Source organism: Rhinopithecus bieti, unplaced genomic scaffold (genome assembly GCF_001698545.2).
Source record: "Rhinopithecus bieti isolate Rb0 unplaced genomic scaffold, ASM169854v2 scaffold_55, whole genome shotgun sequence".
Taxonomy (NCBI): Eukaryota; Metazoa; Chordata; class Mammalia; order Primates; family Cercopithecidae; genus Rhinopithecus; species Rhinopithecus bieti.
Genome location: NW_016803114.1, coordinates 1718637 through 1743312, shown reverse-complemented (window position 1 = coordinate 1743312; position 24676 = coordinate 1718637). Strand labels below are relative to the sequence as shown.

General features: G+C 40.3%; 1 protein-coding gene across 1 annotated transcript in view; it reads left to right on the top strand.

The window, feature by feature from the left end:
• The window catches only part of SCHIP1 (schwannomin interacting protein 1), a 168990-nt gene extending 158444 nt beyond the window's left edge, over nt 1–10546 (top strand). The window contains 4 exon segments of the mRNA XM_017851189.1: nt 681–878; nt 1779–1902; nt 5281–5374; nt 9906–10546. Of these exon segments, the coding sequence (XP_017706678.1) occupies nt 681–878; nt 1779–1902; nt 5281–5374; nt 9906–9957 (468 nt within the window). The 3' untranslated portion in view covers nt 9958–10546.
• The last annotated feature ends 14130 nt before the right edge of the window (nt 10547–24676 follow it).

Here is a 24676-nt window from a genome sequence, read left to right as displayed (position 1 = left end):
CACATGGGAATTGTGGGAGTTACAATTCAGGATGAGATTTGGGTGAGTACACAGCCAAACCATATCAGAGAGAGAGAGAAATTAGATATGCTCTAAAAATTATAAAGAGAAAATAAGCTAAATCCAGTTCTTCCCTATTGGGCTTAGAAATATGAGCTCATGTCTTTCCTTCACATTACAGAAGTTGACTGAATAATCTTGGGTGCCTGTTGCTGGTATTATTTCCTCTCTGTGAGGTCTGTCTATAGCCTCTTTTACCAAAGACCAACAAAGAGGAAACTGTTGTCATTGAGTACAATGCGACATCAGAACATCATTGGATACCTGAGATGCTGTCCACTCAAAGAACCTACGTAGGGCCTTGGCTCTGAGTCAATATTTTCTTATGTCTGGTCACTTCAGGAAAGTTTTGAGGCCACGAATCAAAGACATATTTCAAGGTTGTTACAAATATATTTCCCATTATTAACTATACTGGTATTTCTGTTTATGCTAAAATCTATTTTAAACTAGACCCTTTTTATGTTACTTGAGATTTATCAACTCAAGCAGCAAGTCACATTGATGGAGGAAACTCTGAGCTGCTCTGGGAGAAGGCTCAGAGGGTATTTTAGCCCATCTCTAAGTGGATGCTAGCTGGCATGCATGGAAGGCTCAGGCTGCTCCTTTTCCCTTTACAGAGCAAACAGAGTTCTTCCTATTCTGATAGAGACACTACTGAAGAGGAGTCTGAATCCTTGGATGACATGGACTTCCTTACAAGGCAAAAGAAATTGCAAGCTGAAGCCAAAATGGCCCTTGCCATGGCCAAACCAATGGCCAAAATGCAAGTAGAAGTGGAGAAACAGAACAGGAAAAAGTCTCCCGTCGCTGATCTTGTAAGCAGCAAAAGCTGAAATGCAAGAAAGAGTTTGGGGGCCAGAAATGGTTGACACTGTCCCAGTCCTTTCCCAGAATTATGCAAACTTGGGTTTCTCTAAGGCAGTTTGTAAAAAGTCTTGTCACTGAGAAATGATTAAGTTTGTTTCTTTTTCCTTCCTACTGTAGCGCTGAAAAATACATAAGCAATAGATTTCACGAAAGTAAAGTTTGCTCTTGATTGATATCTACTGTTTCTTAGGAACAATATTAGCTATCATGGGAATATTTAAATTCCTTTAAAGCAATCTCAGTCTAAGAACCTACTGGTCCTGGCAAACTTACTATTGCTATAATTCTTATTCTAATGTTTCAATGAAAACAATATAGCATAGTGAACAGGAGTCCTGGACTTTGGAGTTTAAGTCTAGCTCTGCCATTGACCTGTTATGAAGTTCTAAGCAAGTTACTTAAGTCTCAGTTTTCTCATCTATAAAATGGGGATGATAATGCCCGTGTCAGAGTATGATTGTGAGGATTCAGTGAGATAAAGTATTCAAAGCACATAGCACAGTACTTGTAGCATGGTATAAATTATTAAATAGTAGCTGATACTAATTTTTTCCATGTCATCGATATTATTGATATTCCTTGGTAATTCATTTGTGGCTATAACATTGACTCACAACCAGTCATAAAGCTTTTGATGCTGGGAGTGTTGTGCTTTGATGCCAATTGCATATTAGGTAATGTAGTGTGGATGTAGGGCCCCACACTGGGAAAGACACAGCCTGGGAAAGCTTTTAATCACTGGATTGCAGTGGGTGGATGAGTGAGTCTTTTAAGAGAAAACTGGGTCTTACGTTCAGTGTGTTTGTGGCTCTATTCACTCCTCCATTTCTTCCCCTTTGTATCTTCAGCTGCCACACATGCCTCATATAAGTGAATGCTTGATGAAAAGAAGTTTAAAACCCACCGACCTGAGAGACATGACTATTGGGCAGCTACAAGTGATAGTCAATGATCTCCATTCCCAGATAGAAAGTAAGTGTAAGATACGCTTGAAAATAGGGTATTCAATGTAAAACATCATGGAATAGTGCTACTTCCTTGGTCCAGTTTTTTCGTACAACATTTCATTGGGTTCCTGTGTGATTGCAACGAAAATAAGAGAATTGCAAGGCTCTTTTTTGTTGTTGTTATTTGTTTTAGCTGTAAAATGTTCAGAAGCTTTAAGAATTTTTAAAGTTTCACAATAGTTACAGGTCCCTTTTATTTATTTTAAATCCCCAACTCCTAGCACAGTGCATGTACCTGACTTACAACACCTGTTTCTGGAACACAATTCAGTAGTTACAAGTCATTTGCTGTACAAGTATACTTTCTACTTTAGTTGTATACACATTCATCATAGGTATCATCATCATCAATAAAATTAAATTAGACACATTTCCTGGGACTCCAGATGGTAGAAGTGTGTGGAACCAATATGTGAAAATTACAGGGTGACAAAATACGGACTTTTCTCCCCAGAATAAAGAAAGACCTTTAACAGAAGTGGCCACAGGGAATGGTGAGTGGTGCTCACTCAAGGTGATTGGTCATGCAGAGAATAGGCAGTTTGCTTGATCTGATGAAAGAGAGAACATTCTCACTTAGGCAGTTTGGTTAAGCCAGATAAATTCACAATCTCTTCAGCCCCAGGGAGGAATGAGTCTGTATAATTATATGATATTACAGATTAAAAGAAATTCAAGAGATACGCCAACCAAATGCATTCAGATAAACCAACTATAAAAAGAAAAGAGCATTTATGAGCCAAACAGGGAAATTTGAATACTAACTGAATGTTTTAGTAAAGATTGATTTATCTTAGGTGTGATAAAGGTGAGTAGTTATGTGAATTTAAAAAAGAAAAGCCGACCAGGCACGGTGGCTCACGCCTATAATCCCAGCACTTTGGGAGGCTGAGGTGGGCGGATCCTGAGGTCAGGAGATCGAGACCATCCTGGCTAACACGGTGAAACCCCATCTCTATTAAAAATACAAAAAATTAGCCAGGCATGGTGGCGGACGTCTGTAGTCCCACCTACTCAGGAGGCTGAGGCAAGAGAATGGCATGAACCTAGGAGGTGGAGCTTGCAGTGAGCCGAGATTGCACCACTGCACTCCAGCCTGGGTGACACAGCGAGACTCCATCTCTAAAAAAGAAAAGAAAAGAAAAGCCCCTGTCTTTTAGACATACATACTAAAGCATTTACAGATAAAATAATGTGATAGTTGGAATTTGCTTTAAAATAATCCAGTAGAAGTCGGAGAAATGATCCAAGCTTGGCCATGAGTTCAAAATTGTTAAAGCTAGTTAGATACATGGAAACGCATTAAACCATTTTCTCTGCTTTTATAACAGTTTGAAAATTTTCCATAAGAAAAAGCTTAAAACTTCATATTGGAAAAAAAATTCTATGCACTAAGGGTTCAGATATGTAGACACTCTACTAAGTGATAGTATAAAAGGCTACCCAAGTGTACACTGGAAAAAATGAAATTTTTCCACAAGATCCAAATAAAAAATTGGATACATTCAGTGCCAAGTTAACACATGGAATATTGTTCTAAAATGAAGAGAACGAGTCAAACATTTTGATTAAGAAACCATAGATTCACAGGGTTTTTTAAAATTCTACAACTACATTTTGATTTTAGTTGAAAATTAATTACTAGAGTTGTTATTCTTTCAAATACTGAAAGCGCTTTCTGATGTTTTACCACGAAAACATCTTCCTTAGACTTTTAAACACTAAAATTGCCATCTAGTCCTTTTCAGGAACAGATGAAATTTTAGACCTCTTTGTGTGATTTTTTTTTTGGTTGGCTCTCCTTTTAAAATTGGAAACCAGTTTGACCTAAAGGCAGATAAATGCATCATTTGAAGTCAGGATATCTAAACGCATTTCCAAGGGGAACCTGTCTGATCACCCCCATTCTATCTTTTGTTTCCCTGCCTAGAGCTCTTGCTAGATGGGTACCGTCTTCCATGTGTCTGGGACCTGCAGCTGTAATGCTTAGCTTCTCTGAGGGAAAAAGCAAGAGAGAGCTTTTGCTTGTTCATGTTTTTCAGTGGCAGGAGTCCAATTAACCCAGTGCACTGATTTCAGAAAGATTAGAAATATTTTGGGCCCGAGTACAATGGTTCACGCCTGTAATCCCAGCACTTTGGGAGACCGAGGCGGGCAGATCACGAGGTCAGGAGATCAAGACCATCCTGGCTAGCAAGCCAAAACCCTGTCTTTGAAGGAAGGAAGGAAAGAAGGAAGGAAGGAAGGAAGGAAGGAAGGAAGGAAGGAAGGAAGGAAGGAAGGAAGAAAGGAAGGAAAGAGAGAGAGGTGGAGGTTGCAATGAGCCGAGATCACGCCACTGCACTCCAGCCTGGGCGGCAGAGTGAGACTCCATTTCAAAAAGAGAGAGAGAGAGAGAGGTGGAGGTTGCAATGAGCCGAGATCGCGCCACTGCACTCCAGCCTAGGCGGCAGAGTGAGACTCCGTTTCAAACAGAAAGAAAGAGAGAAAGAGAGAGAGAGAAAGAGAGAGGGAGAGAGAAAGAGAGGAGAGAAAGAGAACGAAGGAAGGAAGGAAGGGAGGGAGGGAGGGAGGGAAAGAAAGAGAGAGAGAGAGAAAGGAAAAGAAAGAAAAGAAAGAAGAAAGAAAGAAAGAGAAAGAAAGAAAGAAAAAAAGAAGGAAGGAAAGGAAGGAAGGAAGGAAGGAAGGAAGGAAGGAAGGAAGGAAAGAAAAGAAAGAAAGAAAAAGTCTTAAGTAATATTTTCCTTGGCACCCTGTTGTTTAGAAATTTCAGGGGTTATTTCTTCAGGTCTTGCATATCTAACTATATTACAAATCTGACTTTCCAATATCTTCAGATAATACTTTCTCCTAAAACAACCTGCACCTAGGGCTTCTCCTTTCCTAGAGCCGTGTGAAGGCTTTGAGCACGCCTGGCATATCTTCCTTTTAGCCGGCAACTGATGTAGTAGTCAGGCCTCAAGGCCCTCCTGACTGTCAGTGTGAGGGGAGTGTCCTGAAGCTGAAGGATGGAAAACTTAATGTGCTCCAGGCTTTGTTGTTCACATTTCTTCAAAACAAAACCTGCTTTTTCTAACAAGCTAGTCTCCTAACAGCTAACATTTATTTTCCCACCTTAATATGAAGGTAATTGGAAATAGTTCCTACTTGACTCCTTTTCTTCCCACACCTCTATAATTATGCAAATTAGACATGTTTCTGCAACATAAGAAGTCTAACCTTTTACAAAAATATCTTTCCTATTATTTGTAGCTGTTTGTGTGTATACTGGTTTGTAAATAGTTACACATTCTGACTTGGAGGCAGTTTTATCTGTTTTTAAATGCTCTTTTATTTGCCACAGGCTTGAATGAAGAGTTGGTCCAGCTGCTTCTCATCCGAGATGAGCTGCACACAGAGCAGGATGCCATGCTGGTGGACATCGAAGACTTGACCAGGTCAGTGTGGCTTCACTCTTGCCAAAGAAGAAAAGAAGCCCAGGGTGGTCTGAAATCTAAGCATTAGGCAAAAACTAGCTCTAGAGAACTTCTTCCTCTACTTCCATGAATAACTCACCTTGCCTTTGCTGGTGCCAGCTGTTCAGATGGAGGAGAAGCAGAATTCCATTGTCCCTACCAAATGCATGCTTGTTAGCAAGCATCCCTCACTTGTGATGAATTGTCAGTGCATTACTTCTCAAATCTCCACCTAAATCAGGTCAGTAGTTCTGGTCTTGGAGGACTTTACCTTGAAGGACTGTCCCCTGGGAAGCTGGGCATAAGCCATGTCATGCTGGCATGTTTCCAGCACAAGTAGCCATGTGATGAGTTCTCCAAAGCACAAGCTCTTATATGATCCAGTTCTTGATCGCCTCTGCCATGTCCAGAAGGCAGGGACACTGGCATCTCTCAGCAGCCACAGTGCCACCAGATTGTTCTCACCGTAGGGAAACTCCAGGACTTGAGTTTTTAGCTGGGCTTTGCTCCAACTTCCTCTTTTAAAGAGGTAAAAGAATGCTTCCCTTCCTAGGGGACAAGGAAACTAGGCTAATGCTGGTCAAAATTTTGCATTTTGCAGATTTCCTTGCAGTAAAGCATATCACTGTAAGCATATAAAGTGCATGGAATGCTGTAAACATTCCTATGAGCACATATTTACTATGGCGTCTTTTCTGAGACGGTCCATATGGAATCTTTAAACCAAGAGACAGTAATTGCTATTAATCCCAGAAATAGTATTTAGAGAGTAGAAGGCTCTCCAAAGAAGGAATACCTCTTGTCACAATGATGTAAGGAGTTAACCACATGATCTACAACAATCCCAGAGAAACTTGAAAACATATGTAGTGATAATAATGCTCCCAGCACCTACCATAGGACCTCATCTCAACGTGTAATGCTGGGTAAAATAATTGTCTAATGATGATGCAATGATATAAAAAATAGTTTTAGTAGCAAAATGCTGGAAAAATATGTTTAAGCTTTCTTTTTTAAGAGTTACCGGCAGCACTGTTTTGTATGTTTTACATATTATATTGCCCTATCCCTAGCCAAAAACAAAATGAAACAGTAAGCCTTCTCATACTCTTTGAACATATTTGCCTGCATCTGAAACATCACAATAACACTCAAATAATATTATTGCCGTCTAAAGATGTATTCGGGCACTACACCACCAGCAATTATAAAACATCCCTTTTTTGTTAGTTCAAGAAGTTTGCACGCAAGTGTTAAGATTATGGGAACTCAATGGTAAAATATACAATCAGGACCTACATTTTTTTTGAAAAATATATAAACTCTTGTAAACTATGATTTACCTGTGACAGCAGAGATCTTTTCTCTCAAAATAGTATTGGCATTTCTTTTTGGCAAGGAGGATGGTGAGAGGCCCCGCCTCTTCTCTCTAAGTGTTAGGCTAATACTTAGGTTTGCAGTGTATGTTTTTGTAACTTTCAGATGGTGTGACCATCGGAAACAGGGCAGGGAAAACCATGGCGTTAAAAGGAGAGGAGTCACTAATTTAAAGGTGTTGGTGGCATCCTTTGAATTGGGGCAGTCCTACCATGGGCCCCAGGGACATGATGTCCTTGCCTAGCCTTTCTCTTGGTGAGAAGAAGCTTCTACAACTGCTCTTGGCTGCAGAAAAGTAACTTTCCTCATTGGAGGGACCTGAGGATACTTAAACATCCCTAAAGGCAGCAGCCCCAGAGTCCTGCAGCCAGATCTCAGAAGGCGGAGGGTAGCTGTGGGGACTGCTGGGACATGTGGCCCACCTCTTCCCTTTACCTGTACAACTCCTACTATTCCAGATGTCCGTTCCTCAGTAGTTCTCAATTTGGGTTGCACAACACAACCATGTGGAGAGGCTTATAAAATAATGATGCCTGGATCCTACCCCAGATATTCCTATTTAATTATTCTTGTGGGCTAGCCTGGGCATGAGAATTTTTTTAAAGCTCCTAGATAATTCTCATGCACAGCCAAATTTGAGAACCACAGGTTTAGATGATGCTTCTTTGGAGAAGCCCTCCCTGACCTCCAAACACTTGGCTCTTTAGCATTCATTCTCCTCTCGTGTGGATTGTCAGTGCATTAAACTTATTACACCTCCATGTAAATCAGGACTATTCCCAGGGGAGTTGACCCTGGCGTGTCAGGGTCATTCCATGCTGGCATGTTTCCAGCACATGAACAGCCATGTGGTGCGTCTACAAAACAGCACCAGCAATTATATGACCTGCTTTTGATCATAAGACTGTGTTAAGACCTTCTCCTCAGTGTTCCTAACAGCATCTCATCTCTGTCATGTGGAGCCTTATGACACTGTGTTTCCTTTGTCTGCTGTCTCTCCCCACCTGACTATGAATTCCCTGAAAACAGAGGTGAGGTCATTTTCATTCATTACTGTGTCCCCAGAGCCTAGCACAGGGCCTGCTGGGCACATAGTAAGCCCTCAATAGCAATTGTTGATTTAAAAAAAAAGAAAGAGTTCTGGTGGGGCTTCAGTGAAACAAATCCTAATAGGGACTCTTATATAACTTGCTGATAAGAACCTTTTAGTTTTATGGACTGAAACTCTTTCCCTCCTTTGTTTAAAATTTTAATGAAATTCACTATTTTATGTATGTCTCAAAAAATTACCCAACTTTCAATATTTTCTGAAGTTGTGTGCCATCTGTTCTGCTTTCCTTCTTGGAAAACATTTTGATGTATGTGTGTGCATGTGCATAGGAGTGTGTGTGTGCATGTACATGTACAGAGTAGTATATTTTAAAATTGCTGTGAGAACTGTAATGTAATTAGCTACAGTGGAATCAAGTTCACTAGGCGTCAAAATATCTTGATCTGGATTTGCTTAAGTGAGGCATATGAGTTAGTTATGAAAATGTTTGATTCTTGTTACACATCAACAGGGCCATGAGATGTTCTGCTAAAGGGGACAAATTTTTTAAGGAATGGAAAGCTATTGATAAGGTACTTTTTCCTGAGTACCTTTAATGTTAGTTGAATAGTGCCATTTATTGATGGGCTGCTGAGTGTGGCAAGGACACTCTTGTCACTCCCCTGTTTCTGAAAGTATTTATAGTTTGCCTTCCCTGATATGACACCCTCTGCATAAAACCAGTGAGTTCAACTTGACATCACTGACTACTGAAGTCCAGGCAGCACACAAACTATGCCTAAACCTTTGATTATAGCTGGAATCCACAGCCCTAGATGTTTTTCTCTTGCCAAATTTATCATTTCCTCAAATTGTCCTTTAAAACCATTGTCTTTTGCAGCCTTCAAACCCCATCGTTCTCTGAGAAATGACCATTCAAGTGATGTAAACAGCTTGGTCACACTCCTCCCCCTCTGCCCCACTGTCTAGCTGCTTCACTGGCCTATTTTTGGGTTCACAGGTCATAATAAAGCTTGTTTTGGTTTTGTTTGTTTGTTTGTTTGTTTTTTGAGATGGAGTTTCACTCTTGTCACCCAGGCTGGAGTGCAATGGCGTGGTCTCGGCTCACTGGAACCACGGCCTCCCGGGTTCAAGCAATTTTCCTGCCTCAGCCTCCTGAATAGCTGGGATTACAGGCACACACCACCATGCCCAGCTAATTTTTGTATTTTCAGTAAAGACAGGGTTTTACCATGTTGGTCAGGCTGGTCTGAAACTCCTGACCTCGCGTGATCCACCAGCCTCACCTCCCAGGGTGCTGGAATTACAGGCGTGAGCCACCAGACCTGGCCCATAATAGAGCTTGATAAGTAAGAAGACTCACCCTATCCTCACTGCCAAGACCATGCCCTTAGGATTAATTGGGGGGAAAAATATGCAAACATGGAATATCTTTACATCCATGAAGACCTGCCATTTGTTAGACATTGGCTTTTGCAAGAGTGAATTAGATTTTTGGCTCCAGGTTTCTGTCAGGAGTCTTAGTTAATATCTAGGTCTGTGTCTGCATGTGTCCTTAGATATAAGTAGTCACTCAGTTACTCTCATCAGAACACCTTGTTTCGACTTTTGGCTTCATGCTTATTTCCATCTGTTACTTCCTTGTTTGCTATTTATTCCTTTCCTGTCTCTCTCCACTGGAACATATTCCCTATGAGAACAAAGACCTCATTGTCTTGCTTACCATCAAATCCCCAGTATCGAGGCCCATGGAAGACACATATTTAATATTTGTTGATAAAAGTATCCCAGATGTTTATTTCTTTTCATTTTCAAACATAACTTTTCTTCTTAAAAGTAGTAATGTCTATAAGTCTCAGGTTCATCCAGTGGCTTACTAAATAAAAGGAATCATACACAAAATGTAAAAATAAAAGAGTTCAAATCAGAGTTCAAAGAGTTTGAATAACGTACTTTTTCTTGATTCTCATGTATTTCACTGTCAGTAACTCTGAACTTCAGTTTGCAGGATGCTGTAGCTATTGATTGAAAAGCAGTTTGGATCTTTCTACATAATGCTAAATAATTGTATTAATTATTTTACAGACATGCTGAAAGTCAGCAGAAGCACATGGCAGAGAAAATGCCTGCAAAGTGAAAAGAAGCCATTCAACCAGAGAACAAGCTAGAATTTATTTTGCTTCTGTGGTTGTAAAAATGCTGTTGCTAAAGGTGGTGCAGAAACAAACAAATATCAGTGTTAGTCATTGATAATGTCTGAAGCTTAATGTCCAGTGATTGGCCTTTGCTTCTTAATTTATTTTAATTTTTTACTTGTGCCACTTAATATCAGGCATTTTAATAAAATATTGTTACAAAAAATGTACAGTACTGACACCACCACAAATCACGGTTAATAAAAGAGAGTAGTTTTAACTTTATTTTTATTTGTTTAGAGATTTTAAGTTGGAACAGTATTTTCCCATTGACTACTTTTCATTCTTCACTGTAGTTTTAAAGAACTGTAAATGACGGTGCTATACAAGTCAAAAAATACATGCCTGCCTCGTAGTAAAGTTGTAGCTCTCCGTAATATGTATATTTTACTCAGTTTTCAACATTTTGTGAATGTTGACTACCTGAAGTTCCTTTTTAGATGTGCTATTAACATTCTGTTGGATTCAGAGGGTTCCTTGAAAGTTTTATGTATAAATATGTAAAATAAAAATTAAAACTTTGTTTCATATGATATGTCTTTTTGCTCACTAGCAAGCCTTATACTGGCTTAACCCCTCTCCAACTAAATTCCCCACCAGGAAACTTTTGTCAGTGAAAAAACTAATTGCTCTAGAGGACACACAAGGTGGCAAATTGCCCAGAAAATTATGAGTGTGAGTGCGTGTCTGTGAGTATGTGTGTGTGAGAGAGTGATCCAAAGAACACCAAAGGTCAGTAGCATCAGAGCCTGCACTTCTGTTACTGCTTAAGTGATCCATCTGGAATTGTAGCACGTTAGTATTTAATAGCTGCTTGTCTTGTTAGGGCACTATGATTGTATCAAACTCCCTTTACTAAATTCACCACGTGAACGAATGATGCTTGCATTTACTCTTTCTCCAAGGCCCGTTGTTGCTGTTTTCAAATTTTTAACCATTCTGTTGGTCTCATGAAAGAAGATTCGAACGAAGTCTAAAGCAGTTACAGACTGTTTCTTAATAAGTGGAGAGTTTCAGAAAATAGATTTAATTAGCTAATATTCATGTAGTGATTAGGGAACCATAAGCTAAAGCAAAGATGAACAATTCAACATTCCAGAACCACCCACAGACCACCTGGTTTCACTCCAAGGTCCATGATGTAATCTGAAGACAGAACTTTAGACAACTGTCTCCATTTTCCTTTCTCAAAAATACTCAGATCCTAAGTATTGTAAGAAATTAAAAAGATTTGCCAATGTTCCTAGACAGCCTTCTGTTTCGCAAAATAGGTAATCTTAAATTGTAACACTAGTCATTTTTTATGGGCCTTAAGCAAGTTATTTCCATTTAGAATAGAAAAAGAACACAGTTCATAAATATATTTTGGTTTTCGTGAGTTGGCTGTTGAGGAGGACAGGTTGCTGCTCGCTACTGAGCTTAAGAGTGGGGCCCTAGGCTACCCAAAGGTCTCTAACTGGGCCCTGAATTCCCACACCAGCTGTCAGGGATCTCCTGGGGTGATCCCAGCCCTGTGAATCCAAGCACAGCTGCTGGACCGTCGTCGCTGCTTCTACTGGGTGATAATGGTGGTCAGTGAGCCAGTGGCTCCTGTCTCTAGCTGCACAGTGGAGCCACCTGGAGAGCTTTAGAAACCACTGGTGCCTGGGTCCCGCCCCCATGGACTGACTTAAATGGTCTGCGGTATAGCCTGGGCACTGAGGCATTTAAAGGTCTCCAGGAGATTCTCATGTTGAGAACCATTGCCTTCCACTTTCTTCTTTTCTTTAGCTTTGTTAAACCATGTTTCTAAGTATCTAGTTTTTTTCTAATTAAAAAATATTATATTCCTATTAGTTTGCAATCTGTGGGGAGAGCAGAGCTGGAAAGAGTGCTATGGAAAATGCCTGTGTCCAAGCAAGAGAAGGTAGTGTGGCCTTCTGAACCTCCTGTGGTGGCTCTCACAACCTGGAGCCCTGGGGCTAAAACTCAGCCCACCACAAAAGATTTACATTTTAAAATCCTTGCCAGAACTGCCAGTTCCAGTAAAAATTTAGAAATGCATTTTCTCTGTGTCTTAAGCCATGCAATCTCTGGCTAGAAATGCATGTTGTAAAGAAATTCATGGCCTCTAAGTTCTTCTAATTGTGTGAAGCCCATAATCATAACCGAAAAGCTCCCAACTGGAGAAGAAAAGAGAGAAAATGAGATTATACCCACAAAGGGCCTCTCAGAATACCTCTGGGTCAAAGCCTAGCTGATACTACAACTGTTCTTCCCACCATGCCCTGAGATACTCAGAGGAGAATTACATTCAATTTACTGGTGCTCCTTTCAGCCTTCTCTGCCCGTGGTTGAAATGTCACTCTCTAAGGGGATTCTTTTGAGATTGAGTCTTTCCAGTAATTTTGCTTACGCTTGTCAGCAAGGACTGGGATTATATCCAACAGGATTCTTACCTGCTGTAGATCATCCTTCCACATGTAAACTGGGACCTTTACCGGCTTAGAATGCTAGACTAACCAACCTCAAAAATCAAGTTCTGCTTCTCTTCCCCATTTTTAGAGAGTGAGGTGTAGATGAGAGTGTGCAGGCTCTGAGGCCAGAAGGGACTGACCACAAATGCTGACTCCATCTTCCCACGGATTTGACCCTGAGCAAGTTCCTAAAGCTGTCTGTGTCTTATCTCATCACCTGTAAATACCATCTCCTCAGATTATTATAAAGACGGAATAATGTTTATGAAGGCACCTGACACCCAGGAAATACTGAATAAATAAATGTTGAATAAAAAGTAAATGATCAGAGCTCAGGTGGTGGGAACATTCTGAATTTTACCAGTTTCTGAGATTTAAGCATCCTTGTAGTTTTGTTTCCTGTTTATTAATGATTAATTTACAAAACAGTGATGCTTAAGGGAAAAGTTAATAATTGCAAGTCCCACTCCCTCCTCCAAATACCAGTGCTAAAACTTGGAATGCATTCTAACACATTTCTCTATGCTTATACAGATGCACACGCATGGGGTTTTATATTTCCGTTTGTCTTTACAAAGGTAGGATCTCTGTAGCTTGCTTTATCCATAGACATCCTTCCAGGTCAGGACATATAGATCAAAGTCACTGTTTTCTTTTTTTCTTTTTTTTTTTTTTTTTTTTGAGCCAGAGTCTCGCTGTGTTGCCTAGGCTGGAGTGCAGTGGCACAATCTCAGCTTAGTGCAACCTCCACCTCCCAGGTTCAAGCAATTCTCCTCCCTCAACCTCCCGAGTGGCTGGGATTACAGGTGTGTACCACCACACCCGGCTAATTTTTGTATTTTTAGTAGAGACTGGGTTTCACCATGTTAGCCAGGCTGGTCTTGAACTCCTGACTGTAGGTAATCTGCCCACCTCGGCCTCCCAAAGTGCTGAGATTACAGGCGTAAGCCACCGTGACCGGCCCAAAGTCATTCTTGTTAATACCTTTGTAGTAATCCCCAGTGTTGGTGGAACATACCTTATTCAGCCATTCCATTTAATGATGGACATTAAGAATCTTTTCAGATTTCTGCCACCAGAAACAGTGATCCAATAATTATGCTTGTACTTAACATCTATTTATACCTTGTATTCTGTGGTTACCTCACTTTTTCTTTAACCATTCCTTGGTACTGCTTAAATACTTCAGAGTACAGAGAGCTAATTAAGGTAGGGAAGACCAGGAGGGGCAATTGCAGAGAAGTTTGATTCCTTGCAATGAAATTTGACCACACCAACACATTTTCATCTTCAAAGATTCAACTAGAGCCTCTCTCTCTCTCTGTCACACACACACGCGTGCACACACACACACTTTTAGCCTCCAAAAGCTCTCCTCTACCTCCTGAGTACAGATTTTTCTCTATTTCCTCTTTGAGGGTAGAGGCAAACTTCAGCCACCCTTGTAACTGTAGCCCCCAGCACAGAACCAAGCAGATAGTCCTCCCTTGAAGACTGGCCCAATGAGAAGCTCTAATCATTAGGACTCTGCCTTTTGACGCCTCTGTTAACTGACGTCACTCTACTCTTCTGATGTATGATGCCTCTCCTCTTAGCCGAGGGATGAGCCCCTGGGACTGACTTTCCTTCAGATTTAATCTCACTGTTCTCAAGTTTAATCCACCACGACTGGTTTATTTTTTTTTAAATCCCTCAGTTACCCTCAAATCTAATCTAAGATCTGAAAAATTTCCTTCCACAGAATTTGTCATCTCTGATAAACAGCCCTTTTAGCTACCGATCTGCTAAAATTCATACCTTTCCACCATGTTTATAGTTTTGGAATTGTTATTGGGAAATGGCTAGAGAGACAGAGACATTCCCAGCCCTCTGCCCCTTGGCCCTAGATGTGATCCCATGATACATTTTTACCAATGGAATGTCAGTGGATGTGATGTGCCTTAATTCTAGCCAAGGCTTGGAAGAAAGGGTTTGCCCTCTCCATTCTCTTTCTCCTTGTACCAGCTAGAATCACAAGAACCTAGAGGGATGCAGAGCCACCAGATGGAAAAAATCTGGGTTCCTGACTCACTGCATGGAGAGAGTTACCTGCTATCCAATAGGATTCACCTCAAACTGGAAAAAAAAAAAAAGTGAAAAATAAACTATGATTACATTTGTGCCTTTATACTGCATTGAATCTGTTACAGCAGCTAGCATTACACTAAGTAATGCAAGTTCTTAACAAGAACAGCCATAATCGTTTAAGAAAGAGCTGAAACTCAGACCCAGTTAGACAAACCTTGTGCTCTTAACCACCACGCTACACTGCTTCTTTTCTATAGAAAATCATCTCTAGGTCAGAGACTGACTCTTTTGTCAGTTAACGGACCTCTTCGGTTCAGTTCAAATCTTTTCCCCTGCTCCATCTTTTCCTTTAGCCATTAGGACAGAAATCAGAAGTTGATCAAAATGAAATTTGTCATGAACAAACAATTCATGCCAGAAACAAGAATATGGAATTTATGATGATGCCAGAAACATAAATATTGTTAAGTGACAACAGGAGACCTATTTGGTGTCTAGCTGGAAAAGTTAGGTTTCTGTGATCTTTAAGACCACACTTTGATTATTGCCACCCCAGCTGAATTCTGATGCTTACAAAATACAATATACAATTACCATTTGCATTGGTGTTCATTTATTTTTTCTAAATAGGATATGACACATTCATTATGAGATAGGTTGATGGGTAGTGAGTTTTTCAGGATATTTTAATTGAGGCTTATAGTCAGTTGTCAGTATAAATTAACATTATATTAAATAATTCATGAATTAATGGCCTGGCTGTGCAAAATGAAAATATCCTTTTAATTTCTGAGTGAGTATCCTAAAGCCATTTCATTTGGTAGCTTTGGTAAGAAATGATTCACCAAGACTAATTGATCATAAGAAATTCTTTTTTGTAGCAAATTTCTTTCTGTACATTTCTCTGTTCTAGAACAATGTTCTGCCTATGGTTGTAACACAGTCCTTGTTTTAAAAACGACTGAATCCACTTCCCTGCACCCCAGGACAAGAGTACAAGGTAGTAAAGTGATACTTATGAGGAAAGTGATCTTATTTTCACCCTCCAGACTAGGCATTCAGACTTTCTTGTTTATTATTTACTACCAGATTTTCTTTTCTTTTATGTTCAATCAATACCTTATTTGCTTTTTTGGCTTTTCAGAAAATAGTGGTGTATATCCTGACTGTGGTAAAGCATAGGCAAGGCTGAAGTGAGTGCTTTAATTTTCTGCTTCATAAAGTTACATCCTTCCAGATGTGTGTTAGTTCTCAGTAGAAATTACAGTCTGTAATGATGTCATCTCACCTTGTGCAGGAGCTTTTGAGGTCACATAACATCCCCAGGTTTAGAAAGGGCATGTGAAAGTCAGCCAGGGATCCATACTTCACCTTGAGAGCAATTTCAATGTGAGGGTTCAAGGTGAAAATGATGTTGAATTTTACAGGCACTGGGGAGAAAAGGCTTTACTATTTATCACAAAGCATCCACTTCCTCCCTCCATCAAAGTGAAGGACTCCTGTCCCTGCTGCTCAGAAGGCTGATTTGAGAATGTGTCATTGTCTCTGATGCAAATCAGATTGAGAATAGAACACCAGTCGGGTGTTCTAAGTAATTTTTTGGGGAAAGTAATGAATGCCTCAGGAAGAATAATTAGGTGGGGGAATGTTTGTATGGGAGTAATAAATCTGTCTCCCTGCAGTTCTGGCTAAACTAAGAGTGGGAGTAAGACAGACACGGGGCTTTTTGGAGTTTGCAAACCAGTCTCACCACACTGCAAGTGAGAATGCTGGGCCTTCAGGGCAACAGCATAAGAGCAGGAGAGGAAACCTGGCTGAACACGAGGACTAGGGAATGGGATAGCTGCTCAGTGAGAGGCCAGGGGACCCGGGACCGCATCTTCAGACCTTGGCAGCTCCACTGCAGGCCTTGCCACGGCCAACACCTCCAAATGCATTTTGGTGCCTTGAACTCATTAGCCAAAAAAGTGCCTGGTGGGTTTTGCTTCCATGAGAGTAAAAACTAGAGCCACTGCCAGGCCTATCTGTCACCAATCTGCAGTTTCTTGTGAGGACATTCTTCAGGCACTACAGTGGGACCCAGTGAAGCTCAGAGCCAGGCCCACCCCATGTGTGCTAAGGCTTACAGGGCATTTGTCAGCGGCAACTTTGAAGGGGCTAAATACCTGAGATTTAATGAATCGGGGCAATATGTGAATATATAGAAACTTTTTTTTTTTTTTTTTTTTTTTTAGATACAGTGTCTTGCTCTGTCACCTAGGCTGGAATGCAGTGGTATAATCACGTCTCACTGCAGCTTCGAACTCCTGGGCTTGAGTGATTCTCTTGCCTCAGCCTCCCAGGTAGCCAGGACTACAGGCACGTGCCACTATGCTTGGCTAAGTTTTTTTCTTAATTTTTTGTAGAGTTAGGTCTCACTTTGTAGCCAAGGCTGATATCCAGGCTTCAAGCGATCCTCCTGCCTCAACCTCCCAAAGTGCTGGGATTATAGGCATAAGCCGCTGAGCCCGACCTACAAACTTCCTTTTAGGTTCCCTTACTTCCCAAGCTGATCTGGGGGCTACCTTCCCACAAACACGTACACAAGAATAACTCAAAAAGTATAAATAAATGAATGTGGTTTGGAGGGAAGGGGTACAGCCAACAATAAACAATAAAACACGAAAAGTTTTGAATTATACTTTTTTGGCCACATTTGAAATGTGTTGTTCATTTGCTCCTTACAAGAAAGAGTCCTAGCTAATTCATCTTGGTTTTGAGTCTAAACTGTATTTTCGGTCTTCTCGCTCTCATTCTTATTTCCTTCTTATTTATTTATTTATTTTTATTTTTATGATTATAAGTACATAATAGTTGTATATCTTTTTTTTTTTTTTTTTTTTAAGATTATAAAAGTTTTTTTTTTTTTTTTTTTTTTTTTTTTTTTTTTTTTTGAGACGGGGTCTCGCTCTGTCGCCCAGGCTGGAGCGCAGTGGCCGGATCTCAGCTCACTGCAAGCTCCGCCTCCCGGGTTTACACCATTCTCCTGCCTCAGCCTCCAGAGTAGCTGGGACTACAGGCGCCCGCCACCTCGCCCGGCTAGTTTTTTTTTTTTTTTTTTTTTGATTTTTTAGTAGAGACAGGGTTTCCCGTGTTAGCCAGGATGGTCTCGATCTCCTGACCTCGTGATCAGCCCATCTCAGCCTCCCAAAGTGCTGGGATTACAGGCTTGAGCCACCGCGCCCGGCCTGTATATCTTTATGAGATATATGTAATGATTTTGTATGGCATTTAATATGTAATGATCAAAGCAGGATAATTGAGGTATCCATCACCTCAAGCATTTATTATTTCTTTGTGTTAGGAACATTCCAACTCTTAATTATTTTAAAATAAACAATAGATTATTGTTAATTGTAGTCACCCTATTGTGCTACTGCATACTAGATCTTATTCATTCTAACCATATTTTTGTACCCATTAGCCATCCTCATTTTGTCCCCCACTCCCCACTACCCTTCCCAGCCTCTGGTAACCTCATTCTACTCTCATTCTACAAATTCAATGTTTTAAATTTTTAGCTGCCACATATGAGTGAGAACATGCAAAATCTATCATTTCTTTCAGTTCAGTCCACTAATTTACATAGACGGACAGTGTGCCAATATTGTATTAATAATGCCCTCTCCAATCCACTGAAATAAGAAGTCAAAAGCCCACTTCTTTCTTTTAAAAGTACACACATGTGTGTCACTTCCTAAATTCTGCTCATTGTCAAGAATTCTTGGCTGTAAAATCATCAAAGAGTTGTTGTAGAGATAGTAAACTGCTCTTGTAAAACATCCCAATTGACCTGACTTCACATGATGCTTTTAGAGCATCAGCACTTGCTAGCTAGGGTCAAATGCACTCACTTGTCCTTCTGAGAATTCTGAATTTTAAAGAAAGTAGGAAGTTCACATACAAATGACTCTCATTTCAGGTGCTTGCGTGGATTTTCCTCTACTACCAATTAACCCGGCAAGCAACATTTCTTTCACATCACACCAGAAAATGAAAGCCAAATCTTGGGGCTACTTACAATTTCTGAAACAAGTAGTCATGGTCATTCTTTACTCAAATTTACCCCAGGCTCCTTGGCTCAAGACAAAAGCATTTTCATGGGAATTCCTTTGGCATCAGTTTCCAGGCCAGTCATGCAAGTCATCCATAAATACGGACCTTACACCCCACTGCAGGTGGAGCTGCTGGGTTTTCAGGAAGTCAGTGACTTTACCTTCCAGGTTCTGAAGCCAAGAGCAGGAGAAGAGTGAATGTGAGCATTCCTTCCTCAAAGAAGACTGAAAGAGAATGGGAGAAATATTTGAGAAAACTACTGTCAGAGGCAACTGGGAAGAGGAAAAGAAATCACTGTGCACTAACATATATGGAAGCTGAAAAGTGTAGAGAGGGAAAGAGCCAGACAGACCCTGGTCATGCACATCTTTCCATGGGTCACAAATATAAATGCATATAGAGGACAGACTGATAAGACAAACACATAACTGAAGCAAGCTGGATGCAAGACTATAAGGAGTGATGAGGAACAAATGCCCCGACTAAAGGGATTCACTGCTAAGTAAATACTGACAACTTGTCTGGCCTAGGCTGACCTGGCTTTTCTAAGATTTCAAAAAATACATTACTTCTATTAACCAATGTTTTATCTATATGACATTGTTCACCACTGAAAATCCTTTTAAGAAAGAGCCCCACAAAATTCATTGTTATGTTTACTGACAGACTGATATTTACTACATTACACAATGGAACTTTATGAGCACCGAGGGAGCTATTCCCTTCAGATGTCAATACCTATAATAGTCAAGTTTCTCTGATTATCATTGTAAATTATTTGACTGATCATGTCATTATCCTGTTTGCTATAAACCCCCTGAGGGCAGGGAATGTTATTTATCTGTGTTTCTTCATGCCCAGCCCAGAAAATGGTACTTAATAGGACGTAAATAAACACTCATAAACATGTTGAAGAGGCGAATGAGTGTTTAATACCATCTCATAGAGAAATTCTACTCCTATCTTCTCACTACCCACGCAGTTCCTCACCAATCTGTTTCTCCACCAGTTCTTAGAACTTATGCAACAACTTAAAACTCCATATCTTTTCAAGACGGCAAGTGTCTTAAAAGCCCCTACTTGAGATTCAGTGTTCAAATAAGGTCTCCAACAGAGCCAGTTCTGAAGCATATTAAGCCTGCTAGATACCAGAATCTAATATGCTTTATAAACTGAGATGACAGGCTCAAGTTATAACTGTCCATTAATTATCTACAAAATTATAAGCATCTTTTTAAGAGGAAAGGGATTGAGTACAAGACAGATGACAGATGCCCTCGCAAGCTGAAAAAGGTCCATGTGGTATGGGCTGACCATTCCCGGTTATCTGAATAGGTGGCAATATGCAGAACTTCTATCAGTATTTTCTGTGCTAAGAAATATATGCTCCCACTGCTGTTTAGGAAGGGAGTTTAGGCTTTTTGGCTTTCCTGTTGCATATGCCTGTGGTTTAACTTACTGAACATTAGGGTAGAATCTTGGACTTAGCCCTGAAATAGAGTTAGGTTCCTTCTTGCTAACCTTATGGCGCAGAGATGCAGAGACTAACTCTACAATGTTGGATGGCCAATGGCTGAATAAAAGCTGGGGAACACGGGAAGTGGTAAAGTAGAAGTAGTAATAAGAATACCTTTTATTTACACTCTTTGAGGAACTAACCAGTATCCTGTTGGCCTGAAAAAGTTATTGCAACTTCCCAGAGGTGTTCAACTTGCCCCAGGAAATAATTTAGAACTTTTCACATTATTTCATTATCTCTTATGATCTCAGAAGTTTCCCAAGAATAAGGAAAAGCAAGGAGATGTGATTTTTATTTTACAGAAAGAGAAATGGATGCAGAGGGGTTAAGAAGGGCATTTCCCAGGGCTCGACAATTGGGTCAGGATTAGAATTCTGCACTTATACTATTAGCCTGATGGTCTTTAAGCTTTGCTGCTTGCAAAGCCCCCAGAAAAATGTTTAAAGCCCGCCGGGCACGATGGTTCACGCCTGTAATCTCAGAACTTTGGGAGTCCAAGGTGGGAGGATCACTTGAGGCCAAGAGTTCGAGGCCAGCCTGGCCAACATGGTGAAACTCCATCTCTATCAAACATACAAAAATTAGCCAGGCTTGGTGGAATGTGCCTGTAGTCCCAGCACCTTGCGTAGCTGAAGCAGGAGAATTGCTTGAACCTGGGAGGCAGAGGTTGCAGAGAGCTGACATCATGCCACTCAACTCCAGCATGGGCAACAGAGTAAGAGGCGGTCTCAAAAAGAAAAAAGAAAAAAGAAAAATGTTTAAAGCCATATGTTAGGAGGCTAACACAGGAGGATTGCTTGAGCCCAGGAGTTTGTGGCTGCAGGCAGCGATGATCATGCCACTGCACTGCAACCTGGGTGACACAGCTGCTGGACCCTGTCTCAAAAAAAAAAAAAAAGCCACGTACTACTCACATATTTCTAAGTTGATCTCAAAATATTTATCATATGTTTAAAGAACTGCAAATAATATCATTTCCAGATCACTCTCAATATGAAAATTTTTAAAGATATCTGATATATCCAATATAATGTATCTTTTAAATATAGTCAATGGAATATAAACACCAGAGCAATTTGACCATTATATCCAATTTTTTAAAAAAATGAACAATTGAGCTCTTATTTAACTGTTGGAAATTTTTTATCCTTTATTCTTGAATTTATATTTATTTCCATTCCTAATTCCCCCTCAGAATTTAGTCCTAATGTAATTTTATTTCATTTTTAGAAATGTTTTATTGATCATCCTATCAAACTTTGTTGCACCAGAATATGTATATAAATATCAATCTAAACTTCTTCACATTTTCTGTGACCACAAAGTTATAAGTAATAAAATTCTTCTATATTGAGTTATTATTATAATTACCATTACTAATCATCACTTGATTAAAATAACATGTTATAAACTTTGATAAAAATTATAGAATAAATAGGAAAACTGTATTGAAAATGTGCCTTTTGTTGAAAGAGGAGCCTATTTTCTTTTCCAGTTCATTCATGTATGTGTTGATGAACATTTATTGACAGACTGAGACAGAGTTCTCCATCAATTCCATTTCTATTGTTTGTTTTTATAGATGTAAACCTTGAGAAAACTTTATAAATATGTAGGTGGAAATGGGAAACGTCTTGCTATAGCAAGGTCAATCAATTCTTTGAGTTTCGTTTGAATTATACACCAAAATCACATTGTGATCTATTACCAAAAATTACTGGGTTTTTTTGTTGTTTTTCTTGTGCAACAGGGTCTCGGTCTGTCACCTAGCCTGGAGTGCAGTGGCAGGATCTTGGCTCATTGCAACCTCCATCTCTAGGCCTCAAGATACTCCCACGGCTGGGCACAGTGGCCCATGCCTGTAATCCCAGCACTTTGGGAGGCCAGGGTGAGTGGATCACCTGAAGGTCAGGGGTTCAAGACCAGCCTGGCCAACATGGCAAAACCCTGTCTGTACTAAAAATACAAAACCTAGCTGCACATGGTGGCAGATGCCTGTAATCCCAGCTACTCAGGAGGCTGAGGCAGAATTGCTTGAACCCAGGCGGTGGAGGTTGCAGTGAGCCGAGATCATGCCACTGCACTCCCTCCAGTCAGGCAACAAGAGTGAAACTCGGTCTCAAAAACAAAACAAAACAAAACAAAACAAAACAAAACCCTCTTACCTCATCCTTTAAGTAGCTGGGACCACAGGTGCATGCCACTATGCCTGGCTAATTTTTGTATTTTTTGTAGAGACGAGATTTCCCTATGTTGCCCAGTCTGGTCTCAAACTCCTGACCTCAAGTGATTCACCCGCCTTGGTCTCCCAAAATGCTGGGATTACAGGTGTGAGCCACCACACCTGGATGCGTCAAAAATTATTTTTAATGATCTATCAGCTGAAAACTCCATTAGATTCTACTTGAATTTTCTTGGCAACAAAGAATTAGAGACCATCTGACTTGCAAAAACTTATTAGCCAGTCATTACAGCCATTTACTGACCCAAGCCTGTACCTATACCGCCAAGGGTTTCTTCTGTTTCTTTTTACCACCTGAGAGAATGCATCTCAGTAACACTAGAAAAAAAAAAAATTCATTAGTTCTTTAACTGAGAGGAGAGCAAGTGTAGAAAGTTAAGAGGGGAAAGAAGACAGCAGGACAACTCTGTCAGTGGACACTCAGACAGATCAACTTTGGGAAATGGTTCATGTGGAAGTTCAGGATCTGGAAATTGATTCCCCCAAAGCTATCCATGCACACACATCCATGGAAAGTCTTTGTAAACTCTTCTGAGATAAGCATACCGCAGTGTAAAAACCATTCCTGTAGCTCATTCTTCCACGACCTTTAGATGTATCCTTCAAACTTGTACCTCATTGCACCATGTACATCAATCACCAAAAATGTTTTGGGCATTTTTCCAAGTATTGGAGACACAGCAAAGAATAAAAGAGACAAAATTGCTGCCCTCCACAAGAGTGGAGCAGATAGATAATAAAGAGTTGGAATTTGATTCCATTTTACACTGAGCAAACTAAGGACGTGACAGAGAGAAATAGAAAGCTCAGGCCGTTGCTGCCTCTGGAACACATCATCTTGTAACCCACCAGGGCAATGTACTGTGGACTTTGTCCTAAGTTTCCCCAGGACAAAGCAGAATGACAGGCAAATAAGCTCTCAAAACATATTTGTCTAATTAGTTTAGTGTCATTTATAAAATCATAACATTTTTAGGCCCAGAAGGGAACTTAGTAACCACTTGATCCCATTTCTCTTTTACTCAGAGAAAAAAAAAAATGAAGTCTGGAAAGATGAAGTGGCTTGCCAAGATCACCAATCTAGACAGCGTTAGATCCTGTTTGTAGCAAGTAAACAATCTCTAGATACCTTGAATCCAGACAAATTCTCCATCCATGATACTTTATCATAGCCCCAGTTTGATAGCTGCCACTGAGAAAATGTCCCTGGCACATGCCCATGTAACCTCCCAACAAAGCTTTAGTGTCTGTATAAAAAGTGAAATAAGAAAATGCTTCTTTTTTCCACTATTCATGAATTCCTTGGAATTCACAGGCAATGTACATCGTAACAGGAACAACTGGTCAGGAGGATCATTTTGAGTGGCTGCCTCTGCAACCCAAAATGTGGTTTCTTGACTTCACATGCAAAGTATGAGTGGAATTTTTAATGAATGGGAGTCTTCCACAGTTTCACTATGAATTTGAGATCTGTTATAGAGCCCAGAGGTCAAATTTCCCATGAAGGGTTAGAGGAATGATAGTCAAGAAGATTCACTGGGCAGAGAAATAACAGTTCAAGAGGAAACGCAGTTGCTTCTGCTCTGAAATCTCTGGGGTAAGTCCTTGGAGTGGCTGCTGCCCTTGCCAGAGGGAAGTTCCTGGTGGTCAAATGAAGAGTTCCAAGTAAAAGAAAGAAAGAATTGTTTAATTACACTGGCACAAATGGAAACCAAGCCTCTGAGAGGAGAATTTGTTTTGTTTTGATTTCTGAGTCTGTCCCCGGTGGTTTCACTTTTCATTTCTGTGGCATTTGGATGAGGTGATATGCCGTGAGAAGTTTCTGCTCATGGCCTTCGAATAAGAAACCCTGGAAATCACACTCGGGGGTAGGGGCCAAGGAACCCAAAAGAAGGGATCCTTTCACAGCAATCCTTCAACCTCTGATGATGACTTCCTGGTATTTAGCTCCATCCCTGAGCTCTTCTGCATTCTAAGCTGGCATTTTCCACTTGCTTCTGGAAGACACTTCAAATCTATTCCCATGACTGTTTCCCCTAAAACTGCTCTTTCTCCTCTTTCCTCTTGTTCAGCAAACAGCCCTACCATCTGTCCAGGTATCCAAGTTTGAAACTTGGGACTTATTGTTGCCTCCTTGTCTTGTACCACCTCAAATATAATCATCACCAAGTCCTGTCATTGCTGCCTTCTAAGTAAATCCATACCCTTCTCCTCCTCAGAAGTTCTAGGGCCAATGTCCTAGTGGAGTAATCAATTCTCATAAGGATGGCTATAAAAACCTC